Source organism: Odontesthes bonariensis, chromosome 10 (assembly GCF_027942865.1).
Source record: "Odontesthes bonariensis isolate fOdoBon6 chromosome 10, fOdoBon6.hap1, whole genome shotgun sequence".
Lineage (NCBI taxonomy): Eukaryota > Metazoa > Chordata > Actinopteri > Atheriniformes > Atherinopsidae > Odontesthes > Odontesthes bonariensis.
In genome coordinates this window covers 20,536,758-20,559,977 of record NC_134515.1, presented here as the reverse complement: position 1 = coordinate 20,559,977, position 23,220 = coordinate 20,536,758, and the positions used below count along the sequence as shown (strand labels likewise).

Here is a 23,220-nt window from a genome sequence, read left to right as displayed (position 1 = left end):
GTTTCAAGATTAAAATGATCAACTCGTGGAATCATTGTCATCAATCCATACTCATTTTCAACATTCTAAAAATTTAGCATGTCACAGCTGCTGTCGAGGTTCTGGGCAGAGCGTGGAATACCTCAATATATGGACAAATCTTCCGAGAGATTATATTTGATCTCACAATGCATTTACTTATCGAAATGTGTGTTTTGGCATCAGGAAGATGCTATGATAGAGGTCACTGAAAGATTTTGGGCTCATGACTTTTGTGATACTAAATTCCTATTCACAGCTCTGCTTGAGGTTCTTCAAGATCCACTCGTGTTTCTATGGGTTTAGAATGTGTGTGTGTGTCTAATTTTAGGTCACACCTCCGCAGTGTGGTATATGTGACTAATGTAGTGGGATTTAAGAGGCAAAGACAGAGGGAGGTGGAGAGTGGGAATCAGTGTAACCATAGTAACCAAAGCAGAGGGATGCTGAGAGTGTGGGTCTTTGTCTTTTCACATTTACTGAAGGACAGGTCTAGAGCATAGCCATCTGCGCGCACATACACACACACACCCACACCCACGCACACCCACGCACACTGGGCCATCTGCAGTCCTGCACCCGGGCCAGTGAGCCGGAAGAACCTAGGCACCTCCAACCACGCCTAGTTTTAGGAGTCATGGCAACCATTACACCCCATGGCATCTTTACCATGGCAACCAGGCATCTCATCACTGTGCGCCCTACATTGGGTAGCACACATGGGTCATTGAATTATATCCATCCTCAGCTGACATTTTTTGTCTTTTGGTTGTGCCCCAAAGCTATTTCACCATCTGTGTGTTGTTTGGTGCATCACTCGTTCCTGTTGTTTTTAATTTCCTCAAAGACAACTCTTTACTTTTTATCCATCTCTCATACATTTTGTATCATACGTTTAACTCTCATATGGGGGTGGAGGAGGAAGATAATGGAAGAGAGGGGGTGCTAAGACAGCATGGTATAAAGAGGAATAGAAGCATGGTTTGTAATATGTTGCCAGTGGCAAATCCAGGATTTCCTCATTTCCATACAGAGGTGGATCAAGCACAAGTGTCTGTGTTTTATTCATGTTTTGTCTCGTTATCTTTCCAGATGTGTATCTCAACAACCTCTGTTTCAGTAATCAGGGAATGTGTATGAGGAAATAACCATATTTGTGGAACACACACTTGTACTTACAAAACACCATCACACAAACATCCCCCTCTGATGATGCGAACCTGCCCAAGAGGTCCATTGGCTTTAATAAAAAAGGAATTCAGCATATGAGTGCTATGAGAATTGCTGGGTGCAATGCCCTGAACTGACGCACACACATGCCCAGCCACATATTTACACACTTCCTGATGCCCTGTGTAACTGGCATACCTATCCATGATGGGATAATAATCTGTCCTTGTGAAACCCTCTCATGCACTTACACTTGTTGTTTGTATTCATCCAACACAAGCATGCACACAGACAGTGATACATATGGAAATCACGGCTCAACGGTGAACTGATTTTCATAGCTCTTCTTGATAAACATCTGACCTTTTTCTTTATTGGATCATATTCAAGCTACACACATACTTTGCGTCTGATTTGATGCTGCATGGTTGAGTGTGATGTGTGTACCATGCACACGTGTTATGTTTTTGTTGGACATTTTCTTCCCCCGCTGTCTCAGTCTACTTCTGTTCTGAAGCTTTTAAGAAGAGCGTACAATAGGATTCAGACTGGGAAGATGAGACATCAGTGAGTGTTTTTGGGTTGACTGAGTCAGATGTGTTATTGGGCTAAGATGAGGCAGAATCGTCTGATCTGTCTGGATCTACACAGCTTATTATATGACCTGTTTATGCTTCCACAACCATGATCAGACAATTCTTTTTTCAATTTTTTTTATGTGCTATTCCCATTTTTCAAACAACCACAGGGTAGTGATGCTACTTTCAGACTATGACCAACAATGACCACTGAGATACAAATGACACAAAGTTTACAGTTTTTCCAGAACGCATCCTATGTGTCATTCAGTTGGATCATTGTTACCAAGATCCCAAGCTACACACTGAAGTGTGTGCTCTGAGTGTTCTGCAAAGAAGTCAAACTAATCAAAAGTGAAATAAGATCATTAGATACATTTATGACACTATCTGGAGGGAGTCTGGAGGATTAAATGAACGGTATACAGTTTGTTAAAGTAGTCTGAAATAGTATTTAAATTGTATTCAATACGAATTTAGACGTAGCACAAATGTTCTCGTGATAAATGTCACTGTCTTTCTCAAGCCCTCCTCAGTACATTATTTTGTCTCATCAGACATCTCTGATTCATTTGTCTGTGTTTTCCAATTTTTCTTGGCTTACATATGAAGCCGCAAGTAAGTTCAGAATATTCTGATTTCAGCTTGCTTTGTCATGTTCCTGTGTGTGCGTTGCCCAAAGTAAATCTGAGGAACAGTGCCATTACATACAGTACTGTACACACTTGTGTTTCTGTTTGGGCAAGAGGACAGCTATAAACAGGGGTTGAATGGGATTTTTGTGCAGAGGGTAAGCTATTGTTCATTGAGGTTGTGATTACAGACTACCGTACAAAGTGTGTTGCAGACAGTAGAAATATGGGCTGTTCCTTCAATGCTTTACATGTTGTGTTCTGTGGTGTTTGATTATCAAGAATATACTGGCCCTATTTCTGAAAGATGATGCTAAATATTCCATTTGTCTCAACAGATATTGTTATTATTTGCCTTTTATTAAAGGTTAAGAGAACATTTAAACTCCTGTGATACATAAAACAGACTTATCTTAGTTTGCATACAAAATCAGACGGAGGGAGATACAAAGTGTACAATCAGAGAGGTTTTTCTCTCCATCTCACAAGTGTTAATGAGTGCTTTTGATTTTTCTTCTGTTGGTTCTTGGAAATTCAAGTTTAATCAAGGAAAATAAAGATGGGTTAGGGATAGTTGACGTTCTGAGATGAAAGACTCATTTGTCATTTTTTGGCATGTCATCTCGAAATATATGTCTGTTTTTCTCTCTGCAGATGCGCACAGATGCAGAAAAGAGATCTCTAGTGGAGAGCGGTCTGTCCTGGGACTCTGATGACAACAAACCCGGCCGCAAGAGCCAAGGCAGAAGCGCCTATGATACAGGCAGTCTGAAGTCAGAATCTGCCAGTAAATGGAAGAAGACCCGACCACAAGGGGACGGGATGGAAGGAGGGAAAGGTGAACTGAGGAAACCGCAGACACTGGGTCAAGGAAACGTGTTAAAAAAAGCAAGAAACCCCCCTGTTGGAGTCACATCCCCGATCACACACACCTCTCAGAGCGGGCTGAGAGTAGCAGGTGAGTGGTGACATGCACACGCACACAGATGTTGATATGTAATGGAATTGTGTACTGTAGCTACTCTTGAAATGGTTTAATAACCTGAACAGACTTTTCTTAGGCTGTCTGTCAATTTCTCCTTCTTTCAGGCTGTCTCACACCCACACAGTTACAGACACACTCTCTGTCTTTGTCAGACGCATTCATCCACAGCTGCAGCCCACCCTCCGGGCCTTTAGAAAGCGGTGCCGTGTATCAAACGCCCATCACCACCCACACCCTTCCTGCCTGCCAACCACTCACACACACAGACACACGGAGCAACAGTGTTTTTTTTCCCCTCCCTATAGTCTCTCCCGTCCAAGCTTTATTTTTGTGCCGAGCGGAGAGAATTTATAGCACTAAAATAAAGTTTTTTTTACAGGCTGTGTGTGTTTAGTATATATTGTGTGTGTGTGTGTGTGTGTGTGTGTGTGTGTGTGTGTGTGTCTGTGTGTGTGTGTATAGACCCATCTGAGATTGTGCCAGCCTTAAAAAGTGTCACCCATCACACTTAACACACTCTCACTTACACACACGTGCGTGCACAAAGAGCACAATGGTGGGGATTGTGCAGCTGCCTTTTAAGCGCACCATCTGTGTGCTGTTTACGTAACCACACACACTCTCACACACACATAGATACGCAAAACAACAGTATATTAGTAGCCATGTTGTGTGCCAGCCTAGATAGTTGGAGTCTGTGCAAACAGTCGTCTTTCTGTGGGACTGTCCTGTATTTGCACTGCCAGCTGTTGCACCGATAGATATGCCAGACAAGTGTATCAAACCAGCCTGTGATCTCTGCGCCAGGCTGTTATTGTTATCAATGTCAGCAGTGGGAATCTGCCATCATAGTTATTCAGTCTGCCTCTGACTTTGAAACTGTAATTAATCAGAAGAGGAGCCCTGTGAAGATGAAGTTTGTGTTGTGCATCAGCGTGAATGAGTTCATAAATTTAGCCACACGAGGGGCAGAAACTCTTTGAGCTGAGTGGAGGTCTTTAGTGCTCATGTGCTTGGCAGGATGCTTCCTTGTGTTTGTGCCTCATTTTTTAAGTGAGAAGTTATTCAAGAAGCAGACAACCGCTGCGGTTTTCCATACTGAAAAGAATGGATATTTTAGATTGTCTACATGTATACCAAATGTATACATATAGCTGAGAGCTGCAAAATAAAAAGTTGTCATGTCTGAAAAGCTGGAGACAGCAATTTCTTCTTCAAAATTAATTTATTATGGTCTCTGAATGAATTTGTGACAAAATTGTTTCCGTACTAATCCAAGCAGGGTTTCATAGAGTACAAACAGCACTCAGTCAAATCAAATCATCAAATATTCTTTATTGTCCACATGGGGAAACCTAGAATGCTAGAGTAGCTGCTAGACAGTATTTTGTGTAACAACGAACAGTACACCAGGACATATCATATAAGATACAGAATATTAAAAGAAGATAAATATCGCATCCAATTAAAAACAAATTTGAAGAGATTGAAACAATAAAGAAATATAATAATTAAAGATACTAAACAAACTTGGTATTAAAACCTTAAGCCAATTCTTCAGTACTTTTGACACACATTCTTTTTGAACAAACTCCACATCCACCATCATTTAAAGCACCTGGAAGTGGTAGGTATTGATATCTGGGATATGTGCTGTGAAGTGGAGACTCCAAACAGTGCCCTTACAAAGAGGAATAAGGACTGCTGTCTTAAGCTAGAGTCCAAGATGGAGAGTGAGTCTATTTGTGAGATGAGACACTCAATTAAGAGGCAACTGAAGGACAACAACCTGGCTTGCTTGCCTCTAGGTTAACAGGCAAGAACTACAAAACTGAAGACTGAACGTTCGAATTAGAAGACGTACAAAAGGAACATTTGATTTGTTTTGTGTGTTTTTCTTCATATGGTAATTCTGTTCCAACTCTAAACGTACAGCACTTGTTCTTGTGCTAGTCTATACTGGAAGAGGCAGCCCATCCAACCACTTTCACAGTATTGTTTATTTTGTAAAGCCCTCAAACACAAATGTCCTAATTTGGGCTAAGAATAATAATGAAGTTGACAATAGATGACAGTTATGTTTTAAAAGTAAAAATGGCATTTTTTTCCCCAAAGAATGAATCATTGGTTTCTTGTTTTTCCTTAGATATTGGTGAAGTTTTGACTGTATATTTGATATGTTTTATTTTTCTAGCTTTGTGGATCGCCTCCATTCCCCCTGTGTATTACATTGTGGAACTTTAGAACAATGTTTGTTTGCAGTGCAGACCTGCAGGGGTCATCCTTATATTGTTGCTACGGTGCCAACTGTCTCTGCAGCTCATGTGTACAGAATGGAAACCCATATCTGGGCAGACACCAACTATTGCAGATCATGTTTTCAAACCACTCACAACCACATAAATAAACATTAATGTTGTATTTTGATAAAAACACATTTACACAATGACACATTGGGATGATGACGGGAGAAGATGCCAGTGGAATTGTGAATGAGGTGGTTTGTCAACCTTGACAACTAGTGGGAGTGATGGACAGGAATGTGGGGGTGTACACAGGACCTGCTATCCCTTCTACCACAACAACCGTACATAGAATAAGAAGAAAAAGAATCTACATTTCAAAAGTAGCAGTGTTTGAAATTCACACGGATATTATTTTCCTGCCTGCGTCTGGCTCAATTTTAGATCTCCATCTTTTTTAGACATGCAGGCGTCTTGTCTTGGGACACTTCATGGTTGCTTCTACGGGTATCACCATGTCTGTCTTTGAGCTCCACTGTCTGCACAGAAAGTCAGTCTTCATTAATGTAAAATGCAATTTATTTTCCTGCCTTCTGTCCATGCATTTCACTGCCAGCCGTGTGTTTCATCACCCTAATGCTTTTGGATCAGGCAACTTTGTGGTTACAGAATGGATTGAGTTTATGACTTGACACGTAAACCCAATTTTCGCATTTACGAAAGAACTCCAGATGTAATCTGTAGTCGGTGTCACATTCCTATAGGATCCGATCACTGAGAACTGCGAGTGTGTGTGGTATACAAGTCTGCCTTAAAAATTGCGTTCAGCGTGTCTTTTGTGGGTTTCTAAATACTTCTAAGTGACTCCAGATGTCCCCAGGCTGCACGCCGGTGGGTCTCGTTCAGCAGCACTTTTTGACTCTGTTAATGCCTTGTATATAAACCTCACTTAACTAGTCCCATTAGATACAAATTAAGAGCGTGGGTAGCGTTGACTTGTGTGGGTGGTGCATACAGTGGAGTACTTATGTGTCTAATAGTTTGTTACTCTCTTTGCAACTACCTCCAATTAATTTATGAGATGGGGAATGTTTAGAATGGGATCAAGTCACCCCCATTTCACCAGGTCATCTCTCCCACCAGGCTCTTTCCCCAAAGAGCCGTCAAGAGCGGAGAAATTCAGTTAGACTGAGTGTTTCATGCAGTTTTTTGTCCACAGACATGCTTCATAAACATGAACACCACTTTTCCACAGCCATGCTGCACGTTCTTCTCAGCCCTCCACAGCTGCGACATGTAGACATGAACTTACCAGAAAGCTGAAACCTTTACTGGAAAGAAACTATTTTAGCTCATCAGGATGGAAAAGAGGAGTAACTGCATGATAACAGTGTGTGTGACGGCAAACTGGTCTGGTCTACCAGCTGTCTGTCTGCTCAGACTGGGATTTGTTTTTATCAGCAGACAGTCAGACCTTGTAGGTGTTTAGATAAGATAACATGTCCTAATATGGCTTGGTTAGTCTCAGTCTTCACTGGACACTGCTTAATGCTGTACAAGCTCATCAAAATTCTTTTCTGCTCTAGGTACTGTGAAGTCAGATGGGAAGCCCATGGACAAGTCTCGCTTAGCAGTGAAGACCTCGGGACTTCAGCGTTCCTCCTCTGATGCTGGTAAAGACCATCGCAACGGCACTGGGGCTGGGGAGCAGCGTAAACCTCCATCTGGCCTTGTCAGGCCTTCCGCTGGTGGAAACTTTGGTTTCAAGAAGCCCACTACAGCCATCAGCAATGGCCACAACAATGCCAGTACACCTACTGTAACAGGTTCAGGTGTCAGCTCCACACCCACTGGCTCTGTTCCTATGGGGAAGATTCCCAAAACGTCTGGTATTCCTGTCAAGCCAGGCGCAGGTGGTGGAGGACGCAAGACAAGTTTAGATGTTTCAAGCAGCGACCAAAGTGGTTTTCTGTCTTCGAACGCCAGGACATCTCTTCAGTACCGCTCTCTGCCTCGCCCAGCAAAGACAAATACCCTGACTCTAACTCGGCCGAGCTCAGCTCGGCCAGTGAGCACCACCATGGACACAGGCTCTGGGCTAATCAAACCTCTCACCATATCGCAGCAGGGCTCGAAGCTCAAAGAGCCCACCTCAGGTCTTGGTTCTGGAACAGGGTTGAGTAAGGCGGGGGGGCGTGGGTTCCTGAGTCCCAGTCCAGTCAATCAAACAGACAGAGAGAAGGAGAAAGAGAGAGCCAAAGCTAAAGCTGTAGTATCTGACTCTGAGTGTGGTAGTGGGTCTCTGAAGGGCAGCCCTGCTCAGACCCCTTCAGAGAACGGAGGGAAACTACATGGGCTAAGACCTCCCAGCAGTGGAAAGGGAATGGATCTGCCCTCATCCAGCACGCACAGGTATGGAAATCAATTTACCACACACTTTCACTGGAACAATGAAGTATTAGTTCAACATCGCCTTTTTGTTTCTTCAGGTTGTCTGGTGTACGTAGCCTGGCAAAGCCTCCATCCATGGCCCAGCTGGACAAGCTCAACTCCAACAGCCCGGAGGTGGAGGTTCAGGATGCCCTGCCTCCAAAGATTCCTCCCTACTCCAAACTCCAAGACCTCTGCAGTTCAGCAGGCATCTCCACAAGCCCTTGCCTGACCCCCAGCCCTGCCCCTTTACTCAATGTGAACTCCTCTGCTTGCTTTTCCAGTTCTGGCATCAGATTGGGACCCAGGCAGGTTACCTCCCTTGGGGTGGAGGGGAGTGAAGGGAGCACCTCTCCCCTGCTTTACCCTAGAGTGTCTGGGCTGCATCGCAGTATGGAGTCTCTGCCGCTGCAGATGAGTCTGGCCCCACAGCCCCAAGGGAAAGAGAAGGATAGGGGAAGGGAGACTTTAGTGAGAGGCTACACAACCTTAGAATCCCGAGACAAAGATAGACAAGAAGACAGATGCCCTCCGTCCAACTGGAGCTCTGGAAGTAAAGTCTCTTTGACCCTCACAGACAGGTCAGTTCAGCTCTTTTAAAATACAGTCTTACAACTGTGCACTGTCCCAAATCGATCTTAGATATACAAACAAAGCAACCATGTACCCCCACCTTCTGATAATCTTAGGAACTGCACCACCATTATTAGTTGCTCAGGATGGGCAGGCTGTGATACCATATACAGATTGGTCTACATTATTTTCACATATCATCATCCCCTTATTGACAAGACAGGTAGAGGTATAATTTGGTTGGCCTTTAATGTCAAAATGCTGTTCATACTAATAAAGGTGTGAAGCCATGGCACATTGAAAAGGCTAAAATAATCCATATTTATCCATACTAAGCCTGGAAGATGTGAAATGAAGAAACAACCTTTCAGAATTGGTACATTTGAACCTATTTTACACCCAGTCAGTCAGGATGTGACTTTAATAGTTTTAACAGAAGCTTTGTTGGTCATTTATCAAGAAAAAAAAACACACTGAATGAAATGCTAAATGTTGACCAAATGTTAAAAACATTGCTATTTGTTGGTACATTTTTTTGTATTTGGTTTAATGGGAAAGCTGAAAATCTTATTTACATAATTAACTCAAACTACATTTAAAGGCATCCACACACACACACACACACACACACACATACAGACTGGTGGGTTTCTGAGCTATTATTACTACGGGCCTGTTATCAGTGTTGTACCAGCCCCAGTGAGTGAAGTCATAATTACTGGCTGACACCAGCTGTTTGCCTGTCTTACTGCTCCACTTTGGGCCTGCTGCCTGTTCGTGAGAGTTTAATAACTCCCTGCACTGGTGCTTTAACAATGACATTGTTTCATCTCCACAGTTCTCAGAGAGACAGAAACACGCTGCCAAAGAAAGGTTTAAGGTATGTGGGTGCATGCATACAGCTACACTCTTAAACACACACCCGCACACACAGAGCTTTATTTTTGCTTCTACATTAATTGCAAAGCCTACACAGTAATCTGCGCAACTGGCCAACACCGTCGATTGCAAATAGACCCCAAAAACACTAGACGGCACATGTATTTATGTGCTAGTGTGTTTAGTTTCTTTGCGCAATAAAAAACAGAAGTTATTGGATCTTAATCCCTTTCTGTGAGTGTATGAAGCTCAAGATTGAGTCAGTAAATACTGAATAACGTGATGCAGAAAATTCTATTTTCCTCCACTGACTCTATACACAGTTTGGCAGAACTATGAAAACAAGTAGAGCTTATAGCTACAAAATAAATCAATGATTTATTTTACATCCATAAATAGGGCTTTGCACATTAGACAAACTGATGCAATCTTGGCATCACATGTACAGAAATGTCATTAATATGACCCTCTCTGAGTAAAAGAATGTGTTGATCTGGCCCATCGAGCAGAGATAAATGATTTTCATCACTCATGTACGAAAAAGCCTAAAGGGATCTTTTCAAAATTGTATCTCATTGTGTAATGCTCGCAACATTTTTAGATTAAAAGATAGTGGAATCAGAGATGTTGCCATTGACTTTCACAACTAGTTTTGCTGACTTTGTCTCCTGTCTCTATGTCTGCAGTTTCAACAGAGCTTCCCAGGTTGAGGAGGAAGGGAAAGAGAAAGGAGAGAGGAGGCACTCTCATGCTGCACTCAGCATGACTGATTCACTCACTCTTCCTCTGTTGTCCTCACCCACCTCCCTTCCCCGCACCTCTAAGACCAATATGGGTATGTGTCTACATATGCACTGAGAAGACACTGAGAAGAATACTCTGGAATAATTTTGCACATCGCAGTTACAGTTCTACAATTGTTTGGTTTATTCTAGTTGATAACCTTGCTGTTTTCATAGTACCCAGCCCTGTTGGTGGTCCTCCAAGGATGACTCGGTCCAACAGCATCCCAACACACGATGCCTCCTTGGAGCTGTACGGGGCATCGCCGCTGGGCAGCACACTGTCACTGGCTGAGCGGCCACGCAGCATGGGGATGGTTCGGTCTGGGTCCTTCAGGGACAGGGAGCCCAATGACGAAGGTGAGGCACTAGATTTGTTTTGATATTTGCTGTGTAAAGCTCAGTCCTGTCTGTGTCTAAAAGCAGCTGCTTATTGTATTTTCTTATTCTCCAGTTCATGGGTCTGTGCTCTCCCTGGCATCCAATGCCTCATCAAGCTACTCTTCGGTGAGTGTGGGCAGCATGCAGACTCAGGTAGATACAGATCAGTGATGGATGGATGAGTGTGTGTAAGATGATGCTTTATTCTTGATTAACACTTTAAACAGAACTCGAGAATGTATCAGATACCTTCTAGTCTTCTCTCCTTTCCCCTTCTCTCCACTTCTTTCCTCACCTTTCTGTCTTATCTAACATCTATACTTTTATCCCTGTCTCTTCCCAAGGCTGAGGAAAGGATTCAGGGAGAGGTAAGTTTCGTCTTTCCTGCCCTGCCTCCTCCTTTTATTTCATTCATCATTCTCATCCCCGTTGTCTGTTGGAGAGCAAGTCTATTATTAATTTCACAAGTGCCATCGACTCTCATGGATAACATAAGCCATTGTCAAGTTTAGGGACTTTTTGCTATTTTATAATGCAGCATTAATGTTTGTCCTGGCAGCAAATCCGGAAGCTGAGGAGAGAACTGGAATCATCGCAGGAGAAGGTGTCTTGCCTGACCACACAGCTGACAGTAAACGTATGTACTATCCGCCTGTTGTCTTCCAAAACATTAATTATCATGGTAGGTGCTCTTTGGGGTAAAACATCACATGAAACACTCTGTTTTACTTTAGATTTTCCACATGGGTTTTAAAAAATAATTAAAGAAAGACGCATATCAACTTTAAAAAGGATTCTTTAGAATTGGACACACATCCTTCGCAATAGTAAATATGAGAAGGAGATACTCATTTTACTGTTATTTGCAACTGATGTCATATTCCGACAAAACAAAACCAATTAGAAGCTTTGGGTACACGCTTCTCCATCTCCCCCACCTGACCTTGCTGAATGACATTTTAACAACATGATTAAAGCTACAATATGCAGCCTTTCACCTCCCGGCAGTTGAGGAATTAGCAGCAGCCCCTCCCTCTAATTGTACACAACAGAACCTGTCAGTCATCTTGATGAAGTGTCTGCCTCAGTGTCAACTACCTTGAGGCTAAAGTAACTGATACTCACAGAGGCGCCACATGCGTTGAAAAAGTGACAGTTGATGATCAACGCGGGGGTGCTTCAAATTTTTAGCTGAATACATGCTGACAGATGATGATAGTATAGCAAACTGGTTTTATTTTATTTTATTTATACAAAAAGGTCTTGGTTGAGGTCAGGATAAAGATTATTGTTTGGCTTTCAATACACCCATTCACAATGTCCACACGGTAACCTTAAAAACAGCAACATTCAAAGATACCCCACAGTCTGATGCCGAGGCTTCTTCACAAATGTATGTGACATGCTGGGAGCGAGAGCGGCTTCTGTTCACACGAGGCCAGGAATTTACTCTTCATGCACAAGACGACATGGTGAGATTTAAAACCCAACCTGCAGGATGTCGGTCCCAGATCATATCTGCACGCTCTTAGCACATTTCTTATCCATGCCGGGCCCGAATAATCCTAACCTCCTCCCGAATCCCCCAAAAGCCACTAAGCTTAACTGCACACACCCATACACACTTTGGTGCTTCACCTTTTCTCTCCTCTCTGCTAGTTTGTTTCTGTATGACCTTGTCAGCTATTTTACTTGTTCAACTATAAAGTACAGGCAATTCGCATGGCTTCATACAGAAATGATCAGTCATATGTTTTCGTGTGTACTCCTTCCCTTGAGACATTTTGCATCCTACTGACCTTGTTAGAAGCCAAACAAATGCACCCATCACAAAATAGTGACATGTGGGATTAATGACTGGGCTGATTCTATAGTTTTACTCTAGTACTAATAATACATTCTGGAAATGAGGATAGAAAGCCATTTTCTCTTTCTCCACTGGGTTAAATGGAATCTGTGCGAGAGAGAGAGAGATTAGGGAGAAATGGGATTTTACACACACAGCGTCCTGTTCAGCCTTTGTCTTTTATTCATCTTATAAGGACTTCATTTACATGGGTTCAAAAAGGGCAGGGAGAATCTACTGAATCTGTTCCTCTGTGGATGTTCATTTCTAGCTGCATTAGTCTGCTCATAAATGATATTGATATCCTGTTGCATGCAACTACTTTTGCCTTTAGCCTGCAATTAATAATTTTTTTTTTGTTTGTGATCTTTTTCTAAGCAGGCAAATCTGGTGGCTGCTTTTGAGCAAAGTTTGGTGATGATGACAACTCGGCTGCAGAGTCTGTCAATAAGCCACGAGCAAAAGGTACCATTACAGCTGCACTCCGAAACACAAGCACACACAAACCCAAATTCCAGCCTCATTCCAGCATTATGCATGTCTTAAGAGCAGCCAGCTAAGAGCTAACGTGGTGTGAGGTGACTTTGATCACAGCCTGCGGCAGGAGCTGATTGTAGGTTAGAGGCCCAGCCTGCATAATCGTGGGGTGAGTTGGTAAGAGAGGAGGACACAGGATCAATGAGGGAAAAACTCTTGAGGCTCTGTTACAAGCTTGATTCAAACATTTTGCAGAAGCACTCACAGCGATGTTTCTGCATTTTTCTGCCTGTTTTGGTGTGAAAGAACTGATCAGTTCCTGAGGCTGTGTGTGTGTATGTGTGCGTGTGCGTGTGCGCGTGCGCGTGTGCATGTGTGCGTGTGTGCGCGTGCAAACGTTAAGTCTTTCTGAGTTCTTCATGCCTTGCTGCTCCCTCTGAAAGCTCTGTCTCGACCGCACCAGAAAAGTCTTTGTTGTTAGTGCCAGCGCATTGACCTGTGCAGAACTGCCTGGAGCACAGACTCTTTAACCTTGAGGAGATGGACGGGCTGGCTCCATTTAGAGTAAAGTGGGACTATAGCAGATATTAAGCAGCACAGTGAGGCTCTGTTGTTCTGGACTCTTTGTCCTTTTGCTAACATTGTGAAGGGAATTAAGCCCACCAGGTGTATGAACTCGTAATTTTAGTTTGAGTTGGATTGCTTGACTAAAGAATCATACAGTATGAACCCTCCCCCCGCTCCGAAAAGAATGAGGGAATATATCCGGTTTTCATTTTATTTATTTCATTACATATAGCTGATGAAATATATGTAAGATAATAAACCTCTGAAACCTTTAATTATTAAGAATATTTTACAATTTTGGGGCGGTCGGTGGCGTAGTGGGTTGAGCGGCCGCCCCATGTGCAGAGGCTTGGTCCTCGATGCAGCGGGCCCCGGTTCGACTCCCGCACCGGGCGGCCCTTTACTGCGTGTCTTCCCCATCTCTCTGCTTCCTGTCTCTCTCACACTGTCCTATCATTAAAGGCATAAAAAGCCCAAGAAAATACTATTTAAAAAAAGAATATTTTACAATTTTATTATATAATCAAAATTGTTACTTGTCTCGGTCAGTACATCAATATACATGTCTGTCAGTAAAGTTGTATATATATAGTGAAATGTCACATTTTGGTGCTTTATTTGCAAAATTGAGAACTGGAATAAAATAAAAGCATCATAGAGTTGAGTAGGGCTGCACAGTATTAGGAAAACATGCAATATACAAAATCATTGTTGAATAGTCTGATGACAATATGACCTGCAATATGCAATTATCTGCATTGTGGTTAGTTGTAGAACATGCACCAAACCAGAACCTCCTCCCCTCATTAAGCACACCTGTGCTTGTCCCATTTTAAGTCATAATGTTGATATTGGGGTAATGATAAATTCTTTAGTTGTTGCACAGCCCTGGAGATGGTCATGAACAAGGTATTGATGTCCATTACTTTCAGGAACAATCAGCAGATTGTATTTTCTCGGGCATGATAATCTCCCCCAGTTTCCAAGTGGAAGCTCTTTCTGTTCTGTTATAGATGTTTTCAGACCTAAATTAATACACTTGGGTGATTAATCAAATCAAAGCTTAAAACTGGCCGATCTTGGACAGAAACGTTAGACTGTTCTCTCTACCACCAGCATCAAAACACTAGATAAAAGGGGTATTCTTCAAGCAGAATGGTATCCATTCCTCTAATACAGCTTTCTCAGACTTGTAGAATCTATAATAAGGCAATTAAAGCTGTACTGGTGGCAACTCTGTAACATTCGTTAAATGTGCAGGACTCTGAGCTGATGGAGCTGCGGGAGACCATCGAGTCTCTGAAGACCAGGAATGAGGAAGCACAGGCTGTCATACACGGAGCCTTAAACAACCCAGACAACACGAAAGGTTTGTAAACTAACCAACTTAATCTGTCTTTTTCTCCGCTTCCAAACCTCCGTGGCTAATAATGAGTTTTATTGTTTTCCAGACGTGCATATTCAACGTCAGAACTCGTGTGAGAGCATTTCCAGTTTGAACAGCTTAACCAGTATGTCAAGTGTTGGCAGCTTTAAGGATCAAGATGCCAAGAAAAAAAAGAAGAAGAGCTGGGTAAATTATTAGATCATTTTACAATGCACCGTTTTATCCTTTCAGCCTGCTGTTTGTCTGCTGCTGTTTGTCCTTTATATGAATGACAAAGCAGCATGGATGAAGTATGACGAGTCTTTTCCTCCTTTGTGTTGTGTTATTTTGCCATTTCAGGTCCTGGAGGTGAGTGCCGTCACTGTGTAGTCTATAAAGCTTCTGTAATTTTCTGTCATACAGCATGATGAACCATCAAAAACTGTAACACAGTCCCTCCATCTCTGCTGCCTGACCTCCGACACCACTTGATTGGCTGCCTGTTCTGTAAACATTTAATTGGAATTGATGGCTTTGATTCAGGTAGAGGGGCAAGCAGCAGACATGACGCTCCATGAAAAGTGGAGGTTACAGTCCAGGTTTAGCTTATAAAATGCAGTATTCAGTTGTGTTTCTCCCAATTTACTCATTTAATTTTTTATGTCTTTCATCTTTCAGTAAAAACATGTGTAGTCAGGATCATGACCAGCCTTAGCGTTCCCACGTAACATTTACTGACCCAGTAGTCGGGTAATTGCAATGACTGAAAGTTTAAAGGAATAGTTTGTCTGTTACACAGGGAGAAACTGAATATGGAAAAGTGAGGGTGGAAATATTTGTAACTCATACATCACCACGAATCTTCCTCAGATAATTATGTGTGCTGTGGTTAGGATTTTATTTTGACAAGTTTTCTGAATTGTTTGAACGGGAATTAAAGCCTGACTCAGTATTTGGTTTGTACTTAGGAATAAAATGTTCTACGCTAAGACCACGAATGAAATATGATCAAAACTCTTTTTAAAGTTGAGTAAACAAAACAGTAATAGGACTGGAAATGTTATTTTTTGCAGATGCTACTAAAGTGAAGATTTGGTCTAAGAAAAATGATTCTAGGGAAAATTAGATTGTAAAATCTAACATATTTTTGTTGTTAAGATTGTATATATTTTTTTAATTGCCTGAAAGTATACTTGGGAGCACAACCCAAAATCTTGAAACAGAAAAAAAAAGGTTCTGCTTTTAGTGTTTCACATTACGAAGCTGAAACAAATTTAGCTTAAAATAAAGGTTAAAAATCAGAGGAAATAGCTACTGTGATGCTTTCACAGTAGCTATTTCTAACAAAATGTGCCAGCCCATCAAAAGCTTTTAAGTTACTACGTTATAATATTTTTTTTGTTTGTTTGTTTGTTTTGCACAAATGCAACAGAATGTATTGTTAATGAGGTGTTATGTGCTGGAAACTGTGACAAACTATTCCTTTAACTTTAAGCATGTTTTAAGTTAACAATTCTAACACTTACCTCTTTTTTGCTCATCTCGGTTACTGGTTTTTAACTCTGACTGTATCTCAGTTTGTGTGTCTGCTCTTTTGTTTCTGTGCAGCTGAGGAGCTCCTTCAACAAGGCTTTCAGCATTAAGAAAGGCACCAAAACCTACTCGGACATTGAGGAAATCGCCACCCCAGATTCTTCAGCTCCCAACTCTCCAAAGATGGCTCATGAAGGGGGAGAGGCAGGCGAGAACCAAACTTCATCCCTTAAAACCTCAGCATCTGATACCTCTTCAGTGTAAGTATACAAGCCAAAACTAGACAGTCAGTTCTGCTGTTATGGGTGTCTGCCTCTGACAAGAGAGTCTTGGCCTGTATAGGATCATGGAAACTGCAGAGGAGGGAGACAGTGGTGACACAGCAGTATCAGAGTTGCGCTCGGAGCTCTGGGTGAAAGAGAGGGAACTGACAGACATCCGATTAGAGGCCTTAAGCTCTGCGCATCACCTGGAGCAGCTCAGAGAAGCCATGAACAACATGCAGGTTTGTTTAGCCTATCTGAGATCCTCAGTATTGTCTGTCCATAAATGTATTTGATGCTGCAGTTATTAGCCAATACAGCTTGAACTTAAAGTGAAAATCTGCTTGTATTCTAGTCCACGGTGGAGAACCTGAAGGCGGAAAATGACCACTTGAAAACTGGCTCTGGTCCCACCTCCTCCACCTCCCAGCCCTCTGGCCTGGCCTCTCTTCTCGGGCCCTCACTGAGGCAGCCGATGAGCATGTCACTCACCAAGTCCTTCAGCCTCAGTCTGAATGATTGTAAAGATCCAGGTAAGGAAGGAACAGAACTCTCTACAACATCTACATCAGCGCTGTATGTTATTTTTAAAAATGTATTCTTTCCTTCCTTCTCAGAACTGTGTCCAGGTGACTTGCAAAATGTTTCCTCTCAGCGTGAAGAACTGTGTGCAAAAGTATTTGTGCGTATTGGAGAAACAGAGGTAAGCACAGAGCTCTTGGAACAGTCAAAAATCATATGATATGGAGGCTTTTTACTGAGGGGTTTGTGTGCTCTTCTCTCTGTAGGACAGTAAACAGCAGCAGGAGTTCTACCTGGGCTCAGTGCTGATTAGTGCAAGGACTGACTGGACCTCTCTGGATTCCCTCATCACTAAGATCTTCAAAGTAAGTCTCACCTTGTCAATTTCTAGAGCTCCAACAGAAGGCCTGATGCGCACATGATTGTTCAATCCTGGTCTTAATTGTCATTTTGTTTTTGTTCAGGACTACTTAAGTCAGGTGGACCCGACAGCCAGCCTGGGCCTGACCTGTGACTCCCTGCACATGTACCAGCTGACTCACGGAGAGCAGAGGGTGATAGGAGGGGACAGTCCCCAGGCCGTACCTTATCGATGCCTTGGCAACGGTTCTGCTCGAATATGTGTCACCTTAAAAGGTCAGTAGTACAAATACATACTACGCTTGGTGCTTAGTTTCTTGGTATGTTAAAAGCCAGGACTGTTGCCGTTTATTGCCATTAAAAGACTGTCTGGGGCATTCACTGAAGTAAGTGCACAGTTTCAATATTTCTAGCCGATGTTTTAAAACATAGCAACATTATTTGCCAACTGCCATAAAAATCTAGAAGATGTTATACTTACATTTAATGAGTTTGGTCATATCCAGAGTTCTTCCAGCCTACATGACATGCAAACCACAAACAAATGAATGGTTACGAGACAGTTACCTGATATTATTATTAACTCGTTAAGTATGTTCTTGTAAGGAGTTGATGAAGTATCACTTGCTTGCTTGCAGTGAGGAAGAGAAACAGAGATACCCTCTCATTACTTAGTTCAACTAGGCTCTTATTTCCACCTTTGAGACACTCAATAAGGCCTTTAACATTCGGATAACTGTTGTCCAGGAACTTAAAGCCATCTACACATTTTATGGCTGAATATGGGTATTCTAGCCACTTCTGTTCACACGCACCTCACAGCTGCATCTAGGTTACATTATTCACAGAGCTACAAAGATCACACTCATGTTACACCAGGCCCCCGTCTTAAAGGGAAAGGCTTGGCTGGTAACATCGCATTCATATGAAACATATTGTGCTTCCTCTTTTTTTTTATATTTTCATTGCACGTGAAAAAGTCTTGTTGTGGTAAAATTTCGGCAAATTACAAAATGAAATGAATATGCAATTAATAGTGATTACCTACACAAAATCAGTTTTGAAGAAATACTCGTTTTGATCATTCGTTTTGCTTAAATTTGAAAGTGAGTGTATGATTTACAGATGTGTATATGTATGCTCGTATTCAATAGGAAATGCCATAATCCTTTCCTCTCTTTCTCCTTTGTGTTTGATACTGATAAAGGTCTCAGAGAGAAATGTGTTGACTCACTGGTGTTTGAGACTCTGATTCCTAAGCCCATGATGCTGCACTACATCAGCCTGCTGACGAAACACAGGCGTCTGGTTCTGTCTGGACCCAGCGGAACAGGAAAGACGTATCTCGCCCAGCATCTGGCTCACTACCTCCTGCAGCGCAGCAGGATTGACTCGTCTGAGGTCGACCATGAGCCGTGTGGCGTGGGTCACAGCTCTGCTGTCACCTTCAACATGCACCGACAGTCGCAGAAGGTAAAACGCGAATTTTGCCCACCATATTTCAGTCTTTTCTAGAAAAATAAGAAACTGTTGTTTCTCTCTCAAAGCTGTATATATATATATACACATATCTCTGTATGATTGCAGGATTTGCAGTTGTATCTGTCAGATCTCGCGAATCAAATTGACAGAGACAGTGCAGGAGAGCTGCCGTTGGTTGTTATCATAGATGACATTAGTGATCCGGCGGCCATCACTGAGCTTGTTAATGGAGCGCTCACCTGCAAATATCACAAATGGTGGGTCCTTCAGCTATTGTATTTCTTAAATAATTAAAAACGTTTTGCTTTATGAAAGCTAAACATAATATCTTCTGTTGGTGTTTCAGTCCTTACATTATTGGAACAACCAATCAGCCTGTGAGGATGACGTCTAACCACGGACTGCACCTCAGCTTCAGGTCAGCACTCAGTCAAAGTACTTCCCCGCAAGTCTTACATGACTATACGCAAAGTTTAGCGCTCACAGATAGTTAAAACATTTTTTTTTTTTGGCAACAGAATGGTGATGTTCTCCAATAATGTGGAACCGGCAAACGGGTTTCTGCTGAGGTACCTGCATCGTAAAGCTGTGGAGGCCTACCAGGAGGAGGAGCAGGACTCAGCACGCCGCCAGGCTCTCCTCTGTGTTCTCGACTGGATCCCTCAGCTCTGGTACCACCTGCACACTTTCCTGGAGAAACACAGCACGTCCGACTTCCTCATAGGTGAGATACGGTGGACACGGGGCCACTTGAGTCTGACTGGGGGAGTTGACTCAGGGAATAGACCGGTATTAACAGAAAGTGTTGTATCCCTCAGGTCCTTGCTTCTTCTTGTCATGCCCAGTGTCAGTGGTAGAGTTCAGGCAGTGGTTCATTGACCTTTGGAACCACTCTATCATACCATACCTGCAGGAGGGATCCAAAGACGGTATCAAGGTGAAAACAGAAGAACCTCCAAAGTCTAACATCAGTGATATCAACAAGAAGCTCCTCTTTATAGTACAATTCTGCAACAGCCTTCTGCCTGTTCTCTCAGGTGCACGGTCATAAAGCGGTGTGGGAGGATCCTGTGGAGTGGGTGAGAGGTACCCTCCCCTGGCCCAATGCACAGCAGGACCAGTCCAGGCTCTTTCACCTACCTCCACCCAGTATAGGTCCACCAAGTGAGGAGAAGAAGCCCCCCAAAGATACACCTCCACCCAGCACACTGGAGTCAGACCCACTGGTGAGTATGTGTTTTGAAGATGCGACATGTGTCTCAGTCCAGGCTTATCTCAAGAAACTCTTGGTAATAGAAGAGTATGTGTTTGCTTACAGTTCAGCCACTGTGAGGGTGATTACACATGCACATCTTCCTGCATATTTATATAGAGTTTTAATTGAAAGTGCTTTTCAATTTTCCTCACAGTCACCCACTCACTCGCACAATCATGTCCTAGTAACAGAAAACTACTATGGAAGTCAGTGTCAGAGCCAAGAATACTTAGACAGTGTTGAATAGTTATAGTCACTATAACGCTCAGTGTTCATTTGAGGAATTAAAAAAAAAAAAATCGTAATTAATGGAGGCTAAACTAAATGTAACCATGTATGACTCACTCTACGTCTGTGTCCCATCCTGTTCCTCAGATGGCCATGCTGCTGAAACTCCAGGAGTCAGCCAACTACATCGAGTCTCCAGAGAGGGATGGCTGCCTGGATCCCACTCTGCAGGCTACGCTCTGAGCTGACTGTCCATTAAGCATAGGAAATGCAGACTCTTTGACACAGCAGAGAATTTAAGACTCAGCAATGAACGTTAATGTGTGCTCAGTGAGCAGTTACAAAGCTAAATATAAAGAGAGTGATTATGGACAGAGGGTTTGGTCTCCCCTGCTATCACAAATTTGGAAAGACAATTAAACTGCTTTAAAAGGAAACTGTGATGATTGCATCGAGGGGAAGACAAGGACCTGTCCTTCCCTCTTTGCCTCAGCTTGTTCCAGATGGGTTGTTGTTGAATCTGCAAGTGCATGGTGACCAGAATAGTATGATGCAAAATATTAACTATAATCCTGTTGGTCAAGACCTATTTGTTCCCCTTTTCTTTTGTTTATGTTTAACCGCCACAAACTTCACAGCAACTACTGGTGCTCACTGGTTTTCTGTGAATGCAGACTTTATTTCAGAGGATAATCAGCCTGTGTATGACTCGCCTACAAGTAGGGCCGTCACTTGACAACAGCCAAAATGCACTTTATTTTTTACTTGTGATAATTGGATTTTTTAGAGGGCTGTGGCAGTGACCGTTGTCAAATTGGGGACAGCTAGTTGCCCAAAATGCGCAGTTCATGAGTAAATCCTGTAGATGGCAGTATTTATTGATCTCTGTGCTCTCTGTCTTCTCAAAGGTGCTCAGTAGAATACAACAAACCGACAAGACCGCAATTACGAACATGGCCTTGAATGTTATCTTCTTTTAAGTTCAGCCAATTGTCATGAATCAAATACCAAAACTGTGAAGCTGCAAGTGAAACATGCATGGATGAATAATGAGTCAGTTTCAGGGCGAATCTTTTGAGGAAAATGTCATCATTGACAGAAACAATAGAAACTCAACACAGACACACAGGCTGCTTGATGATCAAGTCTACCATTTCCGACTATGCTTGCGTACAGTATATTCTGTATTTAAAACACAAACTTTTCTTGTAAAAGCTGAGAATACAGCTTTAAAAGTCTTGATTTTATAGGATTTTGTACCGAGTCATCTTCAGTAGTCACCTCGCCGACTTTAGTAACACCCAATATGAAACAGGGTGAGAGAGACGTTGACAGCAAAACACACCGTGGTCTTGGCTGTCACATCATTTCTCATACGCCATCGCATAAGGGGAAGTGGAGATACAAAAAAAAAAAAAGAAGCAAACTTTCATGCGACGTTTTTCTTCCTCTTTGCATTTGCTCTTTAAATCCTGTGACCATGCTACTTTTAATCAAATCGAAGATGAGTTTCCTTCTCAGTCATTGTTAAAAATTATGATGAGAATTATTGAATCAAACTTCAAGTGGCTTCCTCCAATTTCTTTCCTTTAATGGTTTGCACATAAGATTTGTTACAAAGTGGTAGATTACAGTATTTATTACTCACATCTTGACTGTGATGTGATGAAGGAGGAAAGGGGGGTTGTAGAGAACTCTGTGCCCTGAAGTACCTCAGACTGACATATTCTGTCCTGATGTTCACTCTACTTTCCACTTAAGGTGTTTGCGTAAAGTAGAGACACTATGCCTAAGTCTATCTGTGCCTGAAACACAATTTGGCCTAAAGCTGCTGTTGAGCTGCTTGGATTTAGCACACAGAGGCCTCAGTTTAGAGGAAAGACAATTACTTCCTCTCACCTACTCTGATGCCACTTTAATGCTGTCACCGTAAGGCCCATATTTAGGCTTAGAGTGGGTTATCTGTTTGGACCTTTGACAGGTAGGCAAGCTGTTAGTAAAGACGTGTGTGTCTGTTAACTCTGCAGTGAATGAGAATGTGTACCATGACTGGGCGGCTTGTGTGCTATTTGACACTATTGTAAGTGTGAAAGACTCAACATCTTTGAGGAGTTGCCTAAGAGTGGAAAGCAGTTTTTGAACAGATTTCAGCCTTGAGATGTAACCCCAAAGCGTGGATCCCTGGTGTGTTCCAAATATTTTCTTTCATTGGACCTACCATGCTTAAACCTTATCACGGGAAAGAGATTTTTAATAACTGGATATCTTCCTCTTTTCACTTTGTTTTTAAAAGTAGAACTTTGTTTTTTTTTCTTATGCAAATATTTGTAAAGGTTTCTTTCTCTTTTGTACATGAACATCTCCATTGTAAACACTGTAAATAATCACTTCATCTGCGACAGCAATCACTACAACTAAGAGATGTAAGAAGCCTGGCCCCTGTATGTAGAAAATGAGCATCCTCTGCGGTTTTGTTGTCTTCCTCAAGTAGGAAGAAGCACTTGGCTTAAAAACTGGGCTTAATAATGGTTGTGTCTATAACCACATTAAATCCCATATGTCTAACATGGAGTGACGGACATAATAAAGTCATGCCATTCCTCACACCATTACTCGTCTGGGTTGTATGCTTGCATTTTGTTATCCCTAT

General features: G+C 42.3%; 1 protein-coding gene across 10 annotated transcripts in view; it reads left to right on the top strand.

Moving 5' to 3' along the window:
- Positions 1–23,179, top strand: part of nav1a (neuron navigator 1a) — an 87,837-nt gene extending 64,658 nt beyond the window's left edge. For 3 of the 10 annotated variants that reach the window (XM_075476809.1, XM_075476818.1, XM_075476819.1), the window contains 25 exons: positions 3,053–3,356; positions 7,213–8,038; positions 8,116–8,637; positions 9,468–9,509; positions 10,195–10,343; positions 10,468–10,650; positions 10,745–10,824; positions 11,016–11,039; positions 11,231–11,308; positions 12,896–12,982; positions 14,822–14,930; positions 15,013–15,134; positions 16,536–16,720; positions 16,803–16,965; positions 17,079–17,256; positions 17,341–17,426; positions 17,512–17,610; positions 17,710–17,881; positions 18,813–19,078; positions 19,193–19,344; positions 19,434–19,505; positions 19,606–19,811; positions 19,906–20,024; positions 20,125–20,313; positions 20,718–23,179. In XM_075476809.1, the coding sequence (XP_075332924.1) occupies positions 3,053–3,356; positions 7,213–8,038; positions 8,116–8,637; positions 9,468–9,509; positions 10,195–10,343; positions 10,468–10,650; positions 10,745–10,824; positions 11,016–11,039; positions 11,231–11,308; positions 12,896–12,982; positions 14,822–14,930; positions 15,013–15,134; positions 16,536–16,720; positions 16,803–16,965; positions 17,079–17,256; positions 17,341–17,426; positions 17,512–17,610; positions 17,710–17,881; positions 18,813–19,078; positions 19,193–19,344; positions 19,434–19,505; positions 19,606–19,811; positions 19,906–20,024; positions 20,125–20,313; positions 20,718–20,813 (4,509 nt within the window). In that variant the 3' untranslated portion in view covers positions 20,814–23,179. The remainder of the gene's footprint in view (positions 1–3,052; positions 3,357–7,212; positions 8,039–8,115; positions 8,638–9,467; positions 9,510–10,194; positions 10,344–10,467; positions 10,651–10,744; positions 10,825–11,015; positions 11,040–11,230; positions 11,309–12,895; positions 12,983–14,821; positions 14,931–15,012; positions 15,135–16,535; positions 16,721–16,802; positions 16,966–17,078; positions 17,257–17,340; positions 17,427–17,511; positions 17,611–17,709; positions 17,882–18,812; positions 19,079–19,192; positions 19,345–19,433; positions 19,506–19,605; positions 19,812–19,905; positions 20,025–20,124; positions 20,314–20,717) is intronic. The other 7 variants (XM_075476815.1, XM_075476814.1, XM_075476810.1 and 4 more) reach the window with 7 other exon arrangements.
- The last annotated feature ends 41 nt before the right edge of the window (positions 23,180–23,220 follow it).